At 41.1% G+C, this 15,322-nt stretch overlaps 1 protein-coding gene across 4 annotated transcripts in view; it reads right to left on the bottom strand.

Moving 5' to 3' along the window:
• Positions 1–15,322, bottom strand: part of LOC148036571 (uncharacterized) — an 84,886-nt gene that overhangs the window by 34,851 nt on the left and 34,713 nt on the right. For 2 of the 4 annotated variants that reach the window (XM_087678560.1, XM_087678558.1), the window contains exons 2-3: positions 15,010–15,099; positions 14,724–14,935 (exon numbers count right to left, since the gene is read on the bottom strand). In XM_087678560.1, the coding sequence (XP_087534686.1) occupies positions 14,724–14,766 (43 nt within the window). In that variant the 5' untranslated portion in view covers positions 14,767–14,935; positions 15,010–15,099. The remainder of the gene's footprint in view (positions 1–14,723; positions 14,936–15,009; positions 15,100–15,322) is intronic. The other 2 variants (XM_087678556.1, XM_087678557.1) reach the window with 2 other exon arrangements.

The raw sequence follows: 15,322 nt of genomic DNA, 5'->3' as shown, positions 1-15,322 counted from the left end.
TTATTAAATTAATCAAACCCTAAGCAAAGCATACAAATTTTTTGTCCTCGATCGCAATACAATGTGGCAAAGCAAAGTATACTACACTAGAATTTCCATAAGGCCTCGTAGTCAAAACAACACATTGGCCAATGCTGCTGCCTAACGCTTGCTGAAAATTTCCAGCCAGGATGAAAATAACATAAAACTGAAAAACGATCCAAAATTATTACTAAAATCTAACAGGATGCATCCATTTCTCATATTTCTCAACTGTTTTGGCTAAGCAACCATAGTAGGGGCTAAATTATCAATGGCATCCATTGAGCATGTTGCTATCCATACGACCAACTAAATACCATTGAGAACAAAGCATAAACTAATCTCAAACCAATGCAAGCATATGATTTCAGAGCTGCAATAAAAACCACACCCATCTACATACAAACTACAATGACTAGTACACTAAATAGTGACCTCGTGGCAGACATACTGTTAGCACAATACCATGGATGCATGCTGAATACATCCAAGATCCACTATACACGAAAGTTATCCATCACTAGAAAAGTGGAAGTGCCTTGTCACGAGGATGTAAAGTTTTAATACTCTGCTTAGAATTTGATTTAGTGTTAATCAAATGTGTAAATGATAACAGGCCAAGGACCCCGAGATGTCAAAGAGTGTCAAAGGCAAAAGTTGTAATAAGTCGCACTTGAGAGGCACTAGGTGGTACGTGGTTATAGGTTTTGGCCCACATCATTTTATTAGCCATTAATGTCAGTGGTGACATTAGGAACTAGGCATTGATTATTTAATTTATTACAATTCAAGGGCTAATAATGCTTAGGAATACTTGGGTTACAAATTGGCCTAGTCAATTTAATTGTTGGGTTGTAAAGTAAATTTTTTGAGCAAGAATTATTAAGTAAACTAACATCCAAAATATTACTGTAGAGAGAGCAAATTCAAAGATTTGTGAGAATTTGGTGAAATTGAGCTGGAGCATCAAAGGTTGTAATCTTCCAGAGAAAGTACATAAACTACAATTGCCAACTTCCTCTAGTCAATTATATGCGGTGGTCTTCACCAAAATGATCTCGAATGATTGGGAATGGCCCCAAAAGCAAGTAACAGCAGTCCAACCTCTTTCATGTTTTAACAGTCATGTTTGTCATCCCTTGTCATCTCATGCCTGTGACCTCAGTCTAAGTTAGAAAGGGACCTTAGGAGCTTTGACATGTCTATCAAGTCTTTTGATGGAGAAGGTAGCTCTATTTGAGCGTGCCTTTCTATGCATTTTCTTCAGTTGTCGGCATCCTATGTGCATTTCTAGGTCGGTTTTTGCATTTCCCAATCTACTCCACGTGCTGGACATTGTCCTTGCCAATCAGGATTTTTGGTGGCCATGTAGTGATTTTTCCTAGCATTTATTGTGCTACAACCAGCATTAAATGCTGGTCGGCCACCTTTTTGGCACCTATAGTGTGCAATCAGCTAGATTTGGGGATTCTTGGCTATATATAGCCTACCCCTCCCACACTTGGCATCCATCCTCTCCAATCTTCTATCCTCCTTCGCAAGTACACACTCTAACACTCCATCTCCTCTGTGCTACCATCATCATCAGCCTAATCCGGTGCCCTCACTGATGTTGTGGGCTGCATGCACTAATCAATCTCCTTCCACTTTCTTATTTGTATCAGCATTCTTTATTGTTCAGTGCAGATTACATTCTTCTTTTCTTGCAGTCTCTCTCTGATCCTTTGTCTTTGTGTTTCCATATCATTCCCTTGCGCACTCTCACATGGTATTAAAGCACGGTATCATTGTCTAAGAGTACCTAATTCTTGCATAGGAGACCATCCACATTCAAAACGCAAGTATTCAGTCTGACGTTTGCTGCAAACGCAGCCATTTTTGAAAGTTTTTTGCAAGAGTGACATCATCTGGAGCCCTGTAGATCACTTCTATGTGGACGCAACCTTCTCCAAGTACCACATAGCAATTTCTGATCATTGTTTTGCTGAAAACCCAGCCTTCTAGCTGCACGCGACAGTTCCCCTTGGCCAAGTGACAATGTCCACCCTCAAGTGACAGGCTCTCCATCATCACTTTGTGTTTCTACATCTTTTTGGTGGCAGGTAACAGCATTTTGTGTGCAAGTGACAAACTTTTCCCCACATGCAAACTTTCTACATCAAGATCTCGGTATCCTAGAGTCGATTCCTTTTGTTCTAGGGCTGTCTCTTGCAAACACAGGTCTTCTTTTGTGGGTGATTACAGATTTTGGAAGATGTCTTTTCCGTTTTCAAGCTCTGATGACTCGTATGGGGATCGTCATTCTCAACGCTCTTCCAAGCAAATGTATGATTATTATCACGATTATCATCAGCAGGACTCTTCTATTCATACCCATTCCCCTTCTATCCATCTTTCACAAAAAAAGAATCCCTTGGTACCCTCTACTCAGGTACCCATCCTTCCTTAGCTACCCAGAGTCATGTAAGTTGGAGTGTGTTTTGGACTCCTTCAATCTTTGGGAGCTTGTTTCTCAAACTATCCTCCGTCCTAAGGAGGATCCCAAAAATGGGACATCTCTAGATCACACAACCTTATGGGATTGACTCAATTCTAGGGCCCGATCCTTCCCCTTTACGAGTTTGCAAGATTTTGTCCTTGTACATGTTCACAAATTGAAGACCACCACAAAAGTGTAGAGCAAGCTTGCATCTCTCTATTAGCAGAAGACATTTTCCCACAAGGTTTCCCTTGAAAAGAAGTTGCAGATGCTCAATATTCCTAAGTCATCTTCCATGAAGGAGCACATCACTAAGATCGAGGATATGAGGGATGAGCTTGCCTCTCTTGGTCGGATGATGCCTTCTAAAGACATGACTAGGATCCTTTTAACTCAGCTGTCATCTCCTTGATTCAATGACTTCTATACAAACCTTATCACATCTAGGACCCGCGAGACCTTTCTATGGAAGGAGTTATCACCGCTTGTTTTGGAGCATGACAAGTGACTTCGAGAGGTTAGTGCTAATGGCTCTGACTCCACTAAAGCCTTTGTTGCAGGTTTGGGAGGAGGGCAAAAGAAGAAGAAGTCAAAGGCAAAGAAGCAGGCAAGTTCTTTGGGCTCTAACTCATATTCAGAGAAGCCAAAGTGCCCACATTATGGAAAGGGACACATCGTGAGGAGAAATGATCGAAGAAGTACCCTCACCTTCGTCCATGAGCAAAATGAGCATCTTCATCAAAGCCTTCCACTACCTCCACCCCCATTGTTATGTTGGGATAAAGGCCAGGTTTAACCTCCGTGTATAGTACACGCGCATTATACATGTGAATGCACCCTTACGTACCCGTGCCCCAAGTATAAATACATTTAATTCTGTGCAACAATAGATTGTTGGTACACTCAAAAAAAACTAACCGTACTTCACTCTCCCTCTCTGACTCTCACCCACCGTCACTCTCACACTCTCCTCGAACTGCAGCTGCGCATCCTCAATTGAGCTCCCCAACAACTCGTATCAGAGCCCAAGGTTCTGCATGCTTCCCGAACAAAAGGCCAATCGGGTCTAGCTTGAGGCAAAAGGCCAGTTAAGTCCAGCCCAAGGCAAAAGGTCAGTCGGGTCCAGCTGACTAGGCGCCAGAGAAACCAAGCAGTAGCGGCCAACAGGCACAACGTGTGGCGTGCAAGTCAAGCAAGCAACTGAGCGACTAGGCGACATGACAGAGGGGGCCCAGCGAGCAACCACGTGTGCAAGGCATCGAGCGGGAAGTAGGTTGACCGGCAGATAACGAACCAACGACAAAGACGTCAGTCGCGTCAATCACACGATGCGGCAATTCAACGGACCTCGTTAGTTTTTCTTTTTCTTTTTCAAAAGGAAATAAAAATTTTCTTTAATTTTTCAATTACCCCTTATCTTGGCAAAGGTTCACGCACTGGAGGCACAGATCTCAGATTTGTGCAAATTCGAGCCCGAAAATTTGGGGCTTTTCCCAAATTTAACCTTGTTTATGCCTGGCAGTGATTTTCAAGTCAAAAATTGCAAACATTGTGTGTGGTGACCTCAATTAATTTGGGAATTTTGCCAAATTAGTCGGAATTTTACTCTTTAGAGTAAAATTTCTTGACATTGGATCCCATAAATTTGGGGCTTTTCATGTATTGTCAAAATTTTGCTCAGTTGGGTTAGATTGGCTGACATTTATGCAATTTTGGACTTGAAATTTTGGGGGTTTGTGCAGTATTTGGTAAATTTCTGCATTTTTTGCCCGTGTGGTGGCTGGTTCATGTACAAACAACAGAGATTTATTCCTTGTTGAGGAAGAACAGCAGTGTGTTTGCTGGTTCAGCTTGTGCTTTTACGGTTTAGGGGCATTTACTCTTGTGTTTGCAATAAAATGGCTGCAACTTCTTCCAATTCCAGACATCAAGAGTTTGATGGAAATCAAACGGTTTGATGGTCATGGCTTTGACCTTTGGAAAGACCGTATGCAGGGCATTTTGTTCCTAAAGGATTGTAAGGATGCTTTGCAGGAAGATAAACCCGCACTAATGTCTGGGCCAAAGTAAATAAAAAAGCTGTGGCTTACATAAAGATGGGTGTCACTCATGACATCTTGGCAAACCTTAAGGGTTTAGATACAGGTTATGCAATATGGGAGAAGCTGAAAACTACCTATGAGATCACAATACCTATTAATCAGGTGCTTTTAATGCGCAAGTTGGTGAATATGCCACTGGATGAGTCAGAGCCTGCAGTTGAGCACTTGAGTGGATTTACAGGAATTCTAAATTAGCCCAAAGATGCAAATTTGGACTTTGATGATAAGTTGCAAGAGATAAAAAGGAGGAGGAGGATAAGACAGATCCATTTGAGGCAACCAAAGGCAAGGAAAAGGCCAATGTAACCTCTAGTGTGGTCATAGAGGAGCTTTCAGATACAGAGACTGATATATTATGTTAAGTTGATTATGATGCCCTTGTATGTCATATGCAAGATATGCACATTACGAAGGCTGATGTGATTGATGCACTTTTGTCAATTGATGATGGTGTCACTCAAACTTGGATTGTAGACTCCGGTGCCTCTTTCCATGTAACTCCTTACTTGAAGTGTTTTGCTACATTCAATGCGGGCAGTTATGGAAAGGTGTATAACCATGCTTGCAGCATTGATGGGATTGGCACCATACACTTGTCTTTAGACAATGGTCAAGAGCTTGTGTTGAAAGATGTCAGATATGTGCTTGGCATTAAAAAGAGTTTACTATCTGTTGGTCAACTTGACTTGCATGGTTACACTACATTGTTTGGTGGTGGTTTGTGGAAAGTGAAAAAGGGTTCCATGATGATTGCAAAAGGAACCAAGAAGGGCACTTTGTATTGTTTGCACTATAAAGCCATGAATGGCTAGTTTCTTGCAGTTGCTGAAACTTGCAGCCACTTGGAGTTATGGCATAAGAGATTAGGCATATGAGCCAAAAAGGACTTGATGTCCTTTATTCTCTAAAGAGGGTTAATGGAAAAGGCTCTAAACTTGACTTTTGTAATGAGTAGAAAGCAAATAAAAAATTCACTTTGGAAAGCAGCCACTTTGTAATGAGTGTCTCTCGCAAGTCCAATGTCTTGGACTTAGTACATTCGTGAAATCATTGGGTGGTGCTGCATATTTTGTCTCCTTTATTGATGACTGTTCCAAAAAGATTTGGATATACCTATTGAAAAAGAAAGTGAAGTGTTTGTTATTTTTAAAACTTTTCATGCATTCGTGACCACTCAAACAGGTAGAAAGCTTAAATGCTTGAGAACTAATAATGAGGGGGAGTTCACATCAGCTGAATTGAAGTCCTTTTGTGACTTGCATGGTATTAAGAGGGAGCTTACAACCCCTTACGGCCCTTCTTCAAATGGGGTGGCTGAAAGATATAGTAGGACTTTATGTGAAAGCGTGTTGTGCATGTTGTCCACTGCTAATCTCCCTCATGAATTTTAGGAAGAGACACTCAAAACCACGATTCACATTTGCAACCACTCTCCGAACAGGTCCTTAAATAATGGCATCCCTGAGGAGGTTTGGTCTAGCAAATCGGCCTCATATGACCATTTGCGCATATTTGGCTATGATGCTTTTGTGCATTTTAGAGATGAGTTGAGGAACAAACTAGACCCAAAATCCACCAAAGGCATCTTCATGGGCTATGGTGATGAGGGTGAATTTGGCTATAAAGTGTGGTTACCTCAGTCCAAGAAAATTGTTCGCAGCCGTAATGTTGTGTATAATGAGAAAAATTTGCTGGAAGGTACTTTAGCCTCAAATAAAGATATGAAAAAGGTCAAATTTCAGAGTTTGCAGCCACCTATTACTTTAGAAAATGAGCCTTGTGGTGTTGTACCACAGGCTGGTCATTTTTGAGCCAGATGATGATGGATAGCAAATAGGAGCACAAAGAGGTCATGGACAGCAAGATAGGCTTGCTGATTATGAAATTGCACATGCTGGTAATGAAAATGAAGGTGCTGTACAGCATGAACAGCATGCTGAAAATGGCTTACAGCAGCCAATAAATGCTAAAAATAATATACCTCCACATGTAGACCCAATTCTTGAAAATGTTGATCATTGGGTACGCATGTCTACACGAGTAAAAAAGCAACCACATAGGTTTGACCCCTCCTTGCATTATGCGATTCTTACAGATGAGGGTGAGCCTCTTACATACAAAGAGACTAAGTCATGTAAGTTCAGCAATAAGTGGGAGCTAGCTATGCAAGAAGAGATTAAATCTCTATATGCAAATGATACTTGGGATCTTGTGTCGTTGCCCAAAGGCAGGAAGCCACTTTCAAACAAATGGGTGTACAAAGTAAAGATAGTTGATGGGAAACCCAAGTACAAGGCAAGACTAGTTGCCAAAGGGTATACACAAAAGGAAGGGATTGACTTCCAAGAGGTCTTTTCACCTGTTGTGAAGATGACCACTCTATGTGTGTTTTTTGCTCTCACTGCTGTATTGGACTTGGAGCTGTATCAAATGGATATAAAAACAGCTTTCTTGCATGGTGACATTGATGAGGAAATCTACATGAAACAGCCCGAGGGCTTTGTAGTTCCTAGAAAAGAGCAAATGGTGTGTAAACTAAAATGCAGCTTGTATGGGTTGAAGCAAGCATCACGGTAATGGTACAAAAAGTTGGACACCTTTATGCTATCTCATGAGTTTACATGCAACCATGCAAATCATTGCTTGTACATGAAAAAGGATACAGATGGCAACCCCATCATACTTGTTTTGTATGTGGATGATATGTTGCTAGCTAGGAAAAGAAAGACTAGCTTGGATGCTCTCAAAAATCAGTTGAAATCAGCTTTCTCCATGAAAGATTTGAAAAATGTGGAGCGTATTTTGGGCATGAGGATTCGTAGAGATAGAATGCAGAAATTGTTGTCTTTATCTCAAGAAAAGTACATTGAAAGGGTACTGGACAGATTTAATATGGTTAAAGCTAAGCCTTTTGGGGTACCCTTACCTCCTTATCTTAAGCTTAGTAAAGCCAACGGCCCAAAAGATGACATGGAAGCAAATGCTATGAAGGGAGTCCCTTATGCATCAGCTTGTGGCTCTCTTATGTATGCTATGGTTGCTACTTGTCCAAACATTACTCATGCAGTGGGAGTTGTTAGCAGGTTTATATCAAATCCTGGCAAAACACATTGGGAGGTTGTCAAGTGTATTCTTCGATACCTAAAGGGTACACAAAGAAAGTGTATTTGCTATGGGTAGGGTGCACTTAGTTTGCAAGGTTATTGTGATATAGACATGGCAGGTGACTTGGACACTCATAGGTCCACCAGCGGGCATGTCTTTAAGTTGCTGGTGGGACTGTTTCTTGGTGTTCCAGGTTGCAGAACATCGTTGCATTGAGTACCACTGAAGCTGAATACATATCAGCTACTGAAGCTTCTAAGGAAGCTATATAGTTGAGCAGACTTGCAAAGGATCTCAACATGTCTATGGGTTTTGCAGTTTTGGGATGTGATAGCCAGAGTGCTCTGTATTTGGCTAAGAATGCCATGTATCATTCACGCACAAAGCATATAGATGTACGATATCACTTCATCAGACAGATTCTGAAAGATGGTCAAATCACATTGACCAAGATCAAAACACAGGACAACCCTGCAGATGTTCTCACTAAAAGTCTAAGCAAAGCTCAGCATGAGCATTGCATTCGACTAGTGGGAGTTGATTAGAGGTTCACCTCAGAACTTTAAGTGGGAGGTTGTTGGAATAAAGGCCCGGTTTAACCTGCGTGTATAGTACACGCACATTGTACATGTGAATGCATCCTTACATGCCCGTGCCCTAAGTATAAATACATTTTATTCTTTGTGTACCAACAGATTGTTGGTACACTCAAAAAAATCTAATCGTACTTCACTCTCCCTCTCTGACTCTGACCAGCTGTCACTCTCACACTCTCCACGAACTACTGCTACACATTCCCAACTGAGCTCCCCAACATGTTACACGAGTCTGTGTTCCTTCCTATCCATGCTTTAGAGGGAGGAGCCTTCTTCAATGGTTGTCGTGTCTTCTAAGCATCCTTGGTTAGCGAACAATGGTGCTTCGAGTCATGACTCTACGAGGTGATTTGTTACAAGATCTCCATCCATCGAAGGGTTCAATCACTGTTGGTGACATTGTATCATTGCCTATTAGTGGTATCAATATTTTTCCTTTGTTTCCCAACCACACATTAAGCTCCCTTCTACAGGTCCTTTATGTTCTAGACTTGGGCCTTCCCCTCCTCTCCATTTATGGCCTTACTAGGCCTGGTACCCCAATTATTTTCACCGAGCAAGGCATTTGTATTGAGGATTCTTCTATAGGGGTTGATATCCCAACACGTTGCCATGAGAGCGAGCTTCATAGGCTCAATTTCCCTTCTCTTATGTTGAATTCTCCAAGGTAGTTGTCTATTGCTACACATGTTCTTGCTTGTGCACCATTTATTCCACAAGTTTCTTTCCATCCCCCATCCTCTCCTCTAGTGGTTCCCTCGTACCCCCCATCCCTTTCAAAGGAGGACGATCTCGGTGATGCGGCTTTGGATTTCCCGGCCCCTAGTGTTTTAGAGAGGGTTTCTCAAGATCATGAGAAGCTTCTTCATTGGCAGTCTTCATTGACAGACTTCCTAGACATTGGCATTCCTCTTGCCACCACAGGATCCATTTCTTCCTTGGCCTTCCACCACATCTAGGATCTGAGAGGGACTGTTAGTAATCATGTTTATCATACCTTGTCATCTCCTGCCTGTGAGTCTCAATCGGAGTCAGACGAGGACATCAGGAGCTCTAACATGTTTATCAAGTGTTTTGATGGAGGAGGTAGCTCTATTTGAGCATGACTTTCTGTGCATTTTCTTCAGTTGTCGACATCATGGTGCATTTCTAGGTCAGTTCTGCATTTCCAAGTCTACCTCCACCTGTCAGACATTGTCCTTGCCCGTAGGGATTTTTTGTGGCCTTTGGTATTTTCTTTCTAGCATTTATTGTGCCAAGACCAGCAACATGGCACAATCAACCAAATTTGGGGATTCTTGGCTATATATAGCATGCCCCTCCCACACTTGGCATCCATCCTCTCAAGTCTTACTATTCTCCTTGGCAGATACACACTCCGACATTCCATCTCCTCCGTGCTTGGTACTCCCATCATCATCAACCTAATTTGGTGCCCTCACTAACGCTATGGGCTATGCGCACAGATTGATCGATCTCCTTCCGCTTTCTCATTTGTATCAGCATTCTTTCTTCCTCTCTCTATTCCTTTGTCTCTATGTTTCCGTTGCACTCTTTTACATTTCCAACAGCTCCAAATTGCAAAAACAATATTTCCTTCTTTCTTCAAGCCCAATTCAACTTTTCCAAACTTGCATGGACATGTTTTGCCAAGTGGCACCCTTCTAAACCGAATTTCTAGCATTATCCAACCCATTAGATTGATTTTCAGAATACAAATTCAGAAAATTAGTTTAATGATTACTTCTACAACAAGAAAAAACATCTAGCCAGCCATTAATTAAATTAGCTAGGCCAATTTTTCCCCCAAGTATCTCAGAGCACTTATTAGCCTTAGATTGGCATTAATGAGCTAAGTGATGTCAAGTCTCCAATTCACCACAATTAAAGTGTTCTAGACCAATATCTGGCACCAAAAACCACCTAGAACCTAACAGGTATAACTTGTTACAACTTTGCCTTTACCACTCGCTTATATTTTGTGGTCCTTGGCCTGCTACCATGAAATAACTTGCTTGCACATCACATGTGCATCTCACTTTGCACATTTGATTATTAAATTAATCAAACGCTAAGCAAAGCACTCAAATTTCACGTCCCTATAACACCAAGGCCAATACAAGTGTCAATGTCAAGTCTCGGCTCGAGAGAGGTACTACAAGGAAAATCAGGCCATAAGTATCAAGGAGCATGGGTGCAAAATGATCCCCTCTAAGGTTAAAATAAAGGATTAATCTTATCCATTCCCTATTAGGGGAACGAGATTGGGACATTCCAACTAAAGAACAACTACCGGACACATGAGCTCAAACATTTACCTCTTAGAATACATTCCCCATTCCTAATAGTCACATGATCCCCCATTCCAAGAATGTGTTCCTTCCATTCAACATCACTTTCTACAATGGATGAGTGGTAGAGGGGTGTGAATAAGTGGATGCCCTATAATAGGACAGAAGTGGGCCATAATTGGTAGACTTAAACGGGCGAATATAAGACACAAAATATGGGAATACCAAAATGGAGATGGACAACTCTCTCAATGACACTTTAGGGAGGCAAGCGAGATCATGTGCAGGAGGCAAAAACCAAACCCATCAACAGAGACTAGTGTTTTCTATGAGCAAGGAAACATTGTTGTTCCAACTGACCAGAGGACCACAGAATGACAGATGTCAGATATAGGCAATGTTTGCAGCTAGAACTACTATAGCTACAAGTGGCAAACCAAGCGCTATTGGTGCTGCCAGTGGCGAGTCAAGAGAAGTAGGCAGGTTTTCTCTCCAATAGGGCAGTATTGTGAGCAATGGCAAGAACCAACAACCAACTAAGAAGCTCAATGGCTAAGATGCCTAAAAAGAGGAGAGGAGACCGAGCTATGGCTCAATGACAGCTGTAGTGACAATGGCTCACAAGCTAAGTGGAGAAATGAAGATATGACTCTAATACTGTTGTTAGGTTAGGATTTAGCAACACACGCACACGCACTCACGGTGAAGTGAATAGCAAGAGAGGAGAGAGTTGCTAGGTCACATCCATTATGTGAGAATGATAATGAAAGTACAATTCCTAAGGTACTAAAGTACTACACCCACTAACAGGTGTTCACATAGGGAAAAAAACTCTTCTCCACCTAGAAGGTAAAAAGTGCCCGTGGATAAAGGAGCATTCACACTAGAACTATGAAGGAACACAAGTGTAACAACTCTTGAGAGCATGCAAACTCGAAATCTCCATAGGAGACCGATCTTGCATTCTTCTACTCCATCTTGTTGGAGAGAGTAAGGCTGAATTCAAACTAGTCTAAATGGAATGGTTTCTTCTGAAAGAAATTGAGCATGGTGCTTTCACACATAGCAATACATGATTTTTTGTAAACAATGTGGACTAGTTTGTTTTGAAAGAAATTGAGCATGGTACTTTCACACATAGCAGAATGATTTTTTGTATACAACGTGCCTTACAATTGTTTCTTGATGGTTGGCATGTTGAGAAGCATGTGATGTGAGAAATGTGAGTCCATTCTTGAAAACTCCTTCCCGATAGGAGTTGCACTTTCCATGTTTTGGGCAAGGTGGTTATGTTCGTCAGGTTTTTGCATCCATGGGCATATCTTTTAAAAGCACGAGAGTTTGCCACATCAACTCTACGTCCCTATACTCCTTTGTTTGGATGAGAGTGAATCTAGTGTAAGGAACTATACACTGGTGAGAATGCCATAGTATGGACATGGAGCTCATAAACAACAAGCTCATGGCACGATTGTTCAACCTATTCTTTTGAGTAGGATACCCCACCATTGTGGAGCTTGATGCACAATGTTATTTTCACTACTCTTCTATTGAGGTAGTTGTCAACCTATAATATTGGGCCTATTTGTACACAGCCTATTACAAAAGGATGATTGATTGGTGGATAATAGTGCTAACCATTATTGATTTGATCATAATGCTTCTATCCGTATGATCACATGCGAAGACAGCAAGCTTGCAGATCTACTTGATGGAGGCAACACTCCAAGATTCCTCACCAAACTAGGCGTTTGTGGCTTTATTGAGCTTGACACGCAATGTTATTTTCACTACCCTCCTATTGAGGTAGCTTTCAGCCTATCATATTGGGCCTATTCATACAAAGCCTATTACAGAGGATGATTGATTGGTGGACAGCTCTGCTAACCATCATTGATTTGATTGTAATGCTTCTTCATATAATCACATGTGAAAATAGCAAGCTTGCTGATCTACTTGATGGAGGGAACACTCCAAGATTCCTATGACAACCAACATCTCATGAATCTTCTTTCAATTCATTATCTTACCCGGCTTGGGAAGGCCTTTCATTTTGATGAGGATTCCATTGAGATCATTTGGCATTCAATCAAGGGAGATTACTACTATAGGGTTGCATGAGGGGACCTTAACAAACTCATCAAGGTGGCTTCGTACATTTAGTACGATACGTTCAAACACAAAAATTTTAAGAATAAAATATGTTATTTTGTACGTTCATTTTAAAAAATACATATAAAAATATATATAAAGTCAGCCTACACACATATGAAATGTGCAACTTAAAGATGGATTATGGAAAGCACAAAGTTCCATGAATTGGAGTTTAGAAAACAATTACAAGGGCATATAAGAGTTAAAACTAGAGTCATGTAACATATTCTATTGAGTACTCCAAAAATATACAAAAGGGAATCTGCCTGGCACATAATATAACTCAATGCTCATATAAGGACTCAAAATGGCAAAAGACAAAATGACTCATGACTCATGTGAGGACTCCTCATCATCAAGCCTAGATGCATTGGAAGGTGAAGAGCCCGCCCTCACTAGAAGATGTCTCTGACGGCTCATCAAAGTCGTCATCAGTGATGACATTCCCATCATCATCATACTCGGGCTCTCTAATTGGAGCATTCTCTACTCATTTTCTCTAATGGAAGAGGCCTAGCATTGTGGAGAAGAATGAGGAGAAAGGAGGAGAGAGAGAGGAAGAGGGATTTGGGAGAGGGAGAGGGAGAGAGTGTAATATTTATGGATAAAACTTGAAAGTGAGGGAGAGGGAGAGGGAGAGGGAGAGTAGGTTGATAAATTTCAAATGGAGGCCTGAGCTCAAGAGAGGCTGATTTGTGAGATGAATGAGGGAGGAGTGTGAAAGAGTAGATGAGGTTTGAAAGAAGAGACAACTTACAAGTTTGATGTTACAATAGCGAAAAAAAGGGGGTCATTTTTCTGGAAAAAAGCACCAATAGCCACTTTATAATGGAGTTTTTTTTTTAATACAGTTTGAATGCATGGAACCTATACAATACTGTACCATACAAAACATACTATATGCGAATGGAATGCAACCCTGGTCCAACTCATTTCACACCTCTCTCAAGTTAAGGACTCTACTTCTTCCATCTATTCTTGGATATACCAAATTTCTCCATATTATGGCATAGCCACCTTTCATTATCCACCTGTTTGAGTATGCTTTATCCTAAGTCTACTATTTCATGCTTGCCTCCACTAAGGAAACCAAGGGTATCTACAAGGCTTGCTTGGAAGGCAAGCTATACCACACAATATTTGCTATAGAGAGACCACATTTCAAGGCTTAAATGCTCTTGTTCTAGTCCAAGGATCTTTGTGGCCCTAGTACACCTTCACTTCATGGATCACTCCACTTCTTGTTAGTTGATGATCGCCCAGCAAACTTGGGGTTTTTTGCATAGCCTGGAAGTAAGAAACTTATTCAAAGCTTACAGAACGGTTGGCCTCAATTGAGGCTCAGATAGATAGCCAGGTCAAGAGCATGTTAAATCAAGGGTTGGCATTGTTGTTTTCCTTGACTACTGATGTCTACAGTTCTAGTTAGTTGATTTTCTCAACTTTGTGAAGATATGTCAATGCGCTTTTTAAGTTGTGTCAATATGCTTCTTAGAATGACTGTCTGTATTAAGGTGGTTTGATGGGCATTCTAATTCCTAGTTCTTAGGCACAATCGTTCATGATGAGGTTGTTCATTGTCTCCATTTTCATAGTGTTTAACTATGTCTCCAGGCCCTTTGCAGCTACAGGTTAATGTTTCCACATAAGGACATTTAGATCATCATATGGCACATGTAGGTAGGCCCTAGCTCTTGGCTGCATATTGCACTTCTATTGACTTTTAGTATTGTATTCATCCTCTCTTCCAAGAGCATAGATGTGGGATTCTGACCATGTTCTAAGAATTAACTTAAGTGTTACCTGTGGTTAATTCAATAGGTACTGACTTAGACAACACAACACAACATGAGTGGCACATATAGTACTTGTGATTAAAAACATGACATGCCTCGAAACTGTCAGCATCATTTACACTTACAATGTGTCAAAGCACCACTACCAAGACCAGAAAAAATAAAGCTAAAATACATACCAAACACACAACGTCGTTGCGACCCGCTCATTTTGATAACCATCACTCGCAAGGATTCTTATATGTGTGCATCTCAGACAATGCCACCAGTGCTCGTTCTGAGTTTAACTGATAACCATGCATTGTAGAAGTGTAGAAGCTAAAAGCAGTATTTTCAGCCCTTTGTTAGCATTTTCCACCAACATATAACAGAAGCGTGAATTTTCTGCAGCCTGTCAACATATACCTTCTGTATTAGTGCAACTGGTCAGGTGCAGATCTTGTGTCAAACTGCAATGTGTCCTACCTTGCTCTATGGAAGGTGTGCAAGTTCACACAATGGTCAGGAAAGGAGTACAGCAAAAATAGCAAAGCTTGCTGATTTCCAGCCTGCACACTTCAACAATAAAGCAAGAACTTAATCCATAGCAGAACTTGGCAACTTAAGCAATGGTAGAAAACAGCATACTCATAGCCCATATGTGCAATAATACACACATGCATGCAAGTGCACATGTGCATGTGTGTGGGGTGTGTGTGTGTACATATATAAGTATGCTTAGATCATATGCACAAACTTAGAAGAGGGGACTACTTTACCAAATTAGAGAAAGATGCTA

This window comes from Lygodium microphyllum, chromosome 5 (assembly GCF_053477565.2).
Source record: "Lygodium microphyllum isolate KBCC chromosome 5, Lygodium_microphyllum_v1.1.10, whole genome shotgun sequence".
In the NCBI taxonomy this organism is placed as follows: Eukaryota; Viridiplantae; Streptophyta; class Polypodiopsida; order Schizaeales; family Lygodiaceae; genus Lygodium; species Lygodium microphyllum.
The sequence above is the reverse complement of the archived record's forward strand: the minus strand, read 5'-3'. Positions and strand labels throughout refer to the sequence as shown.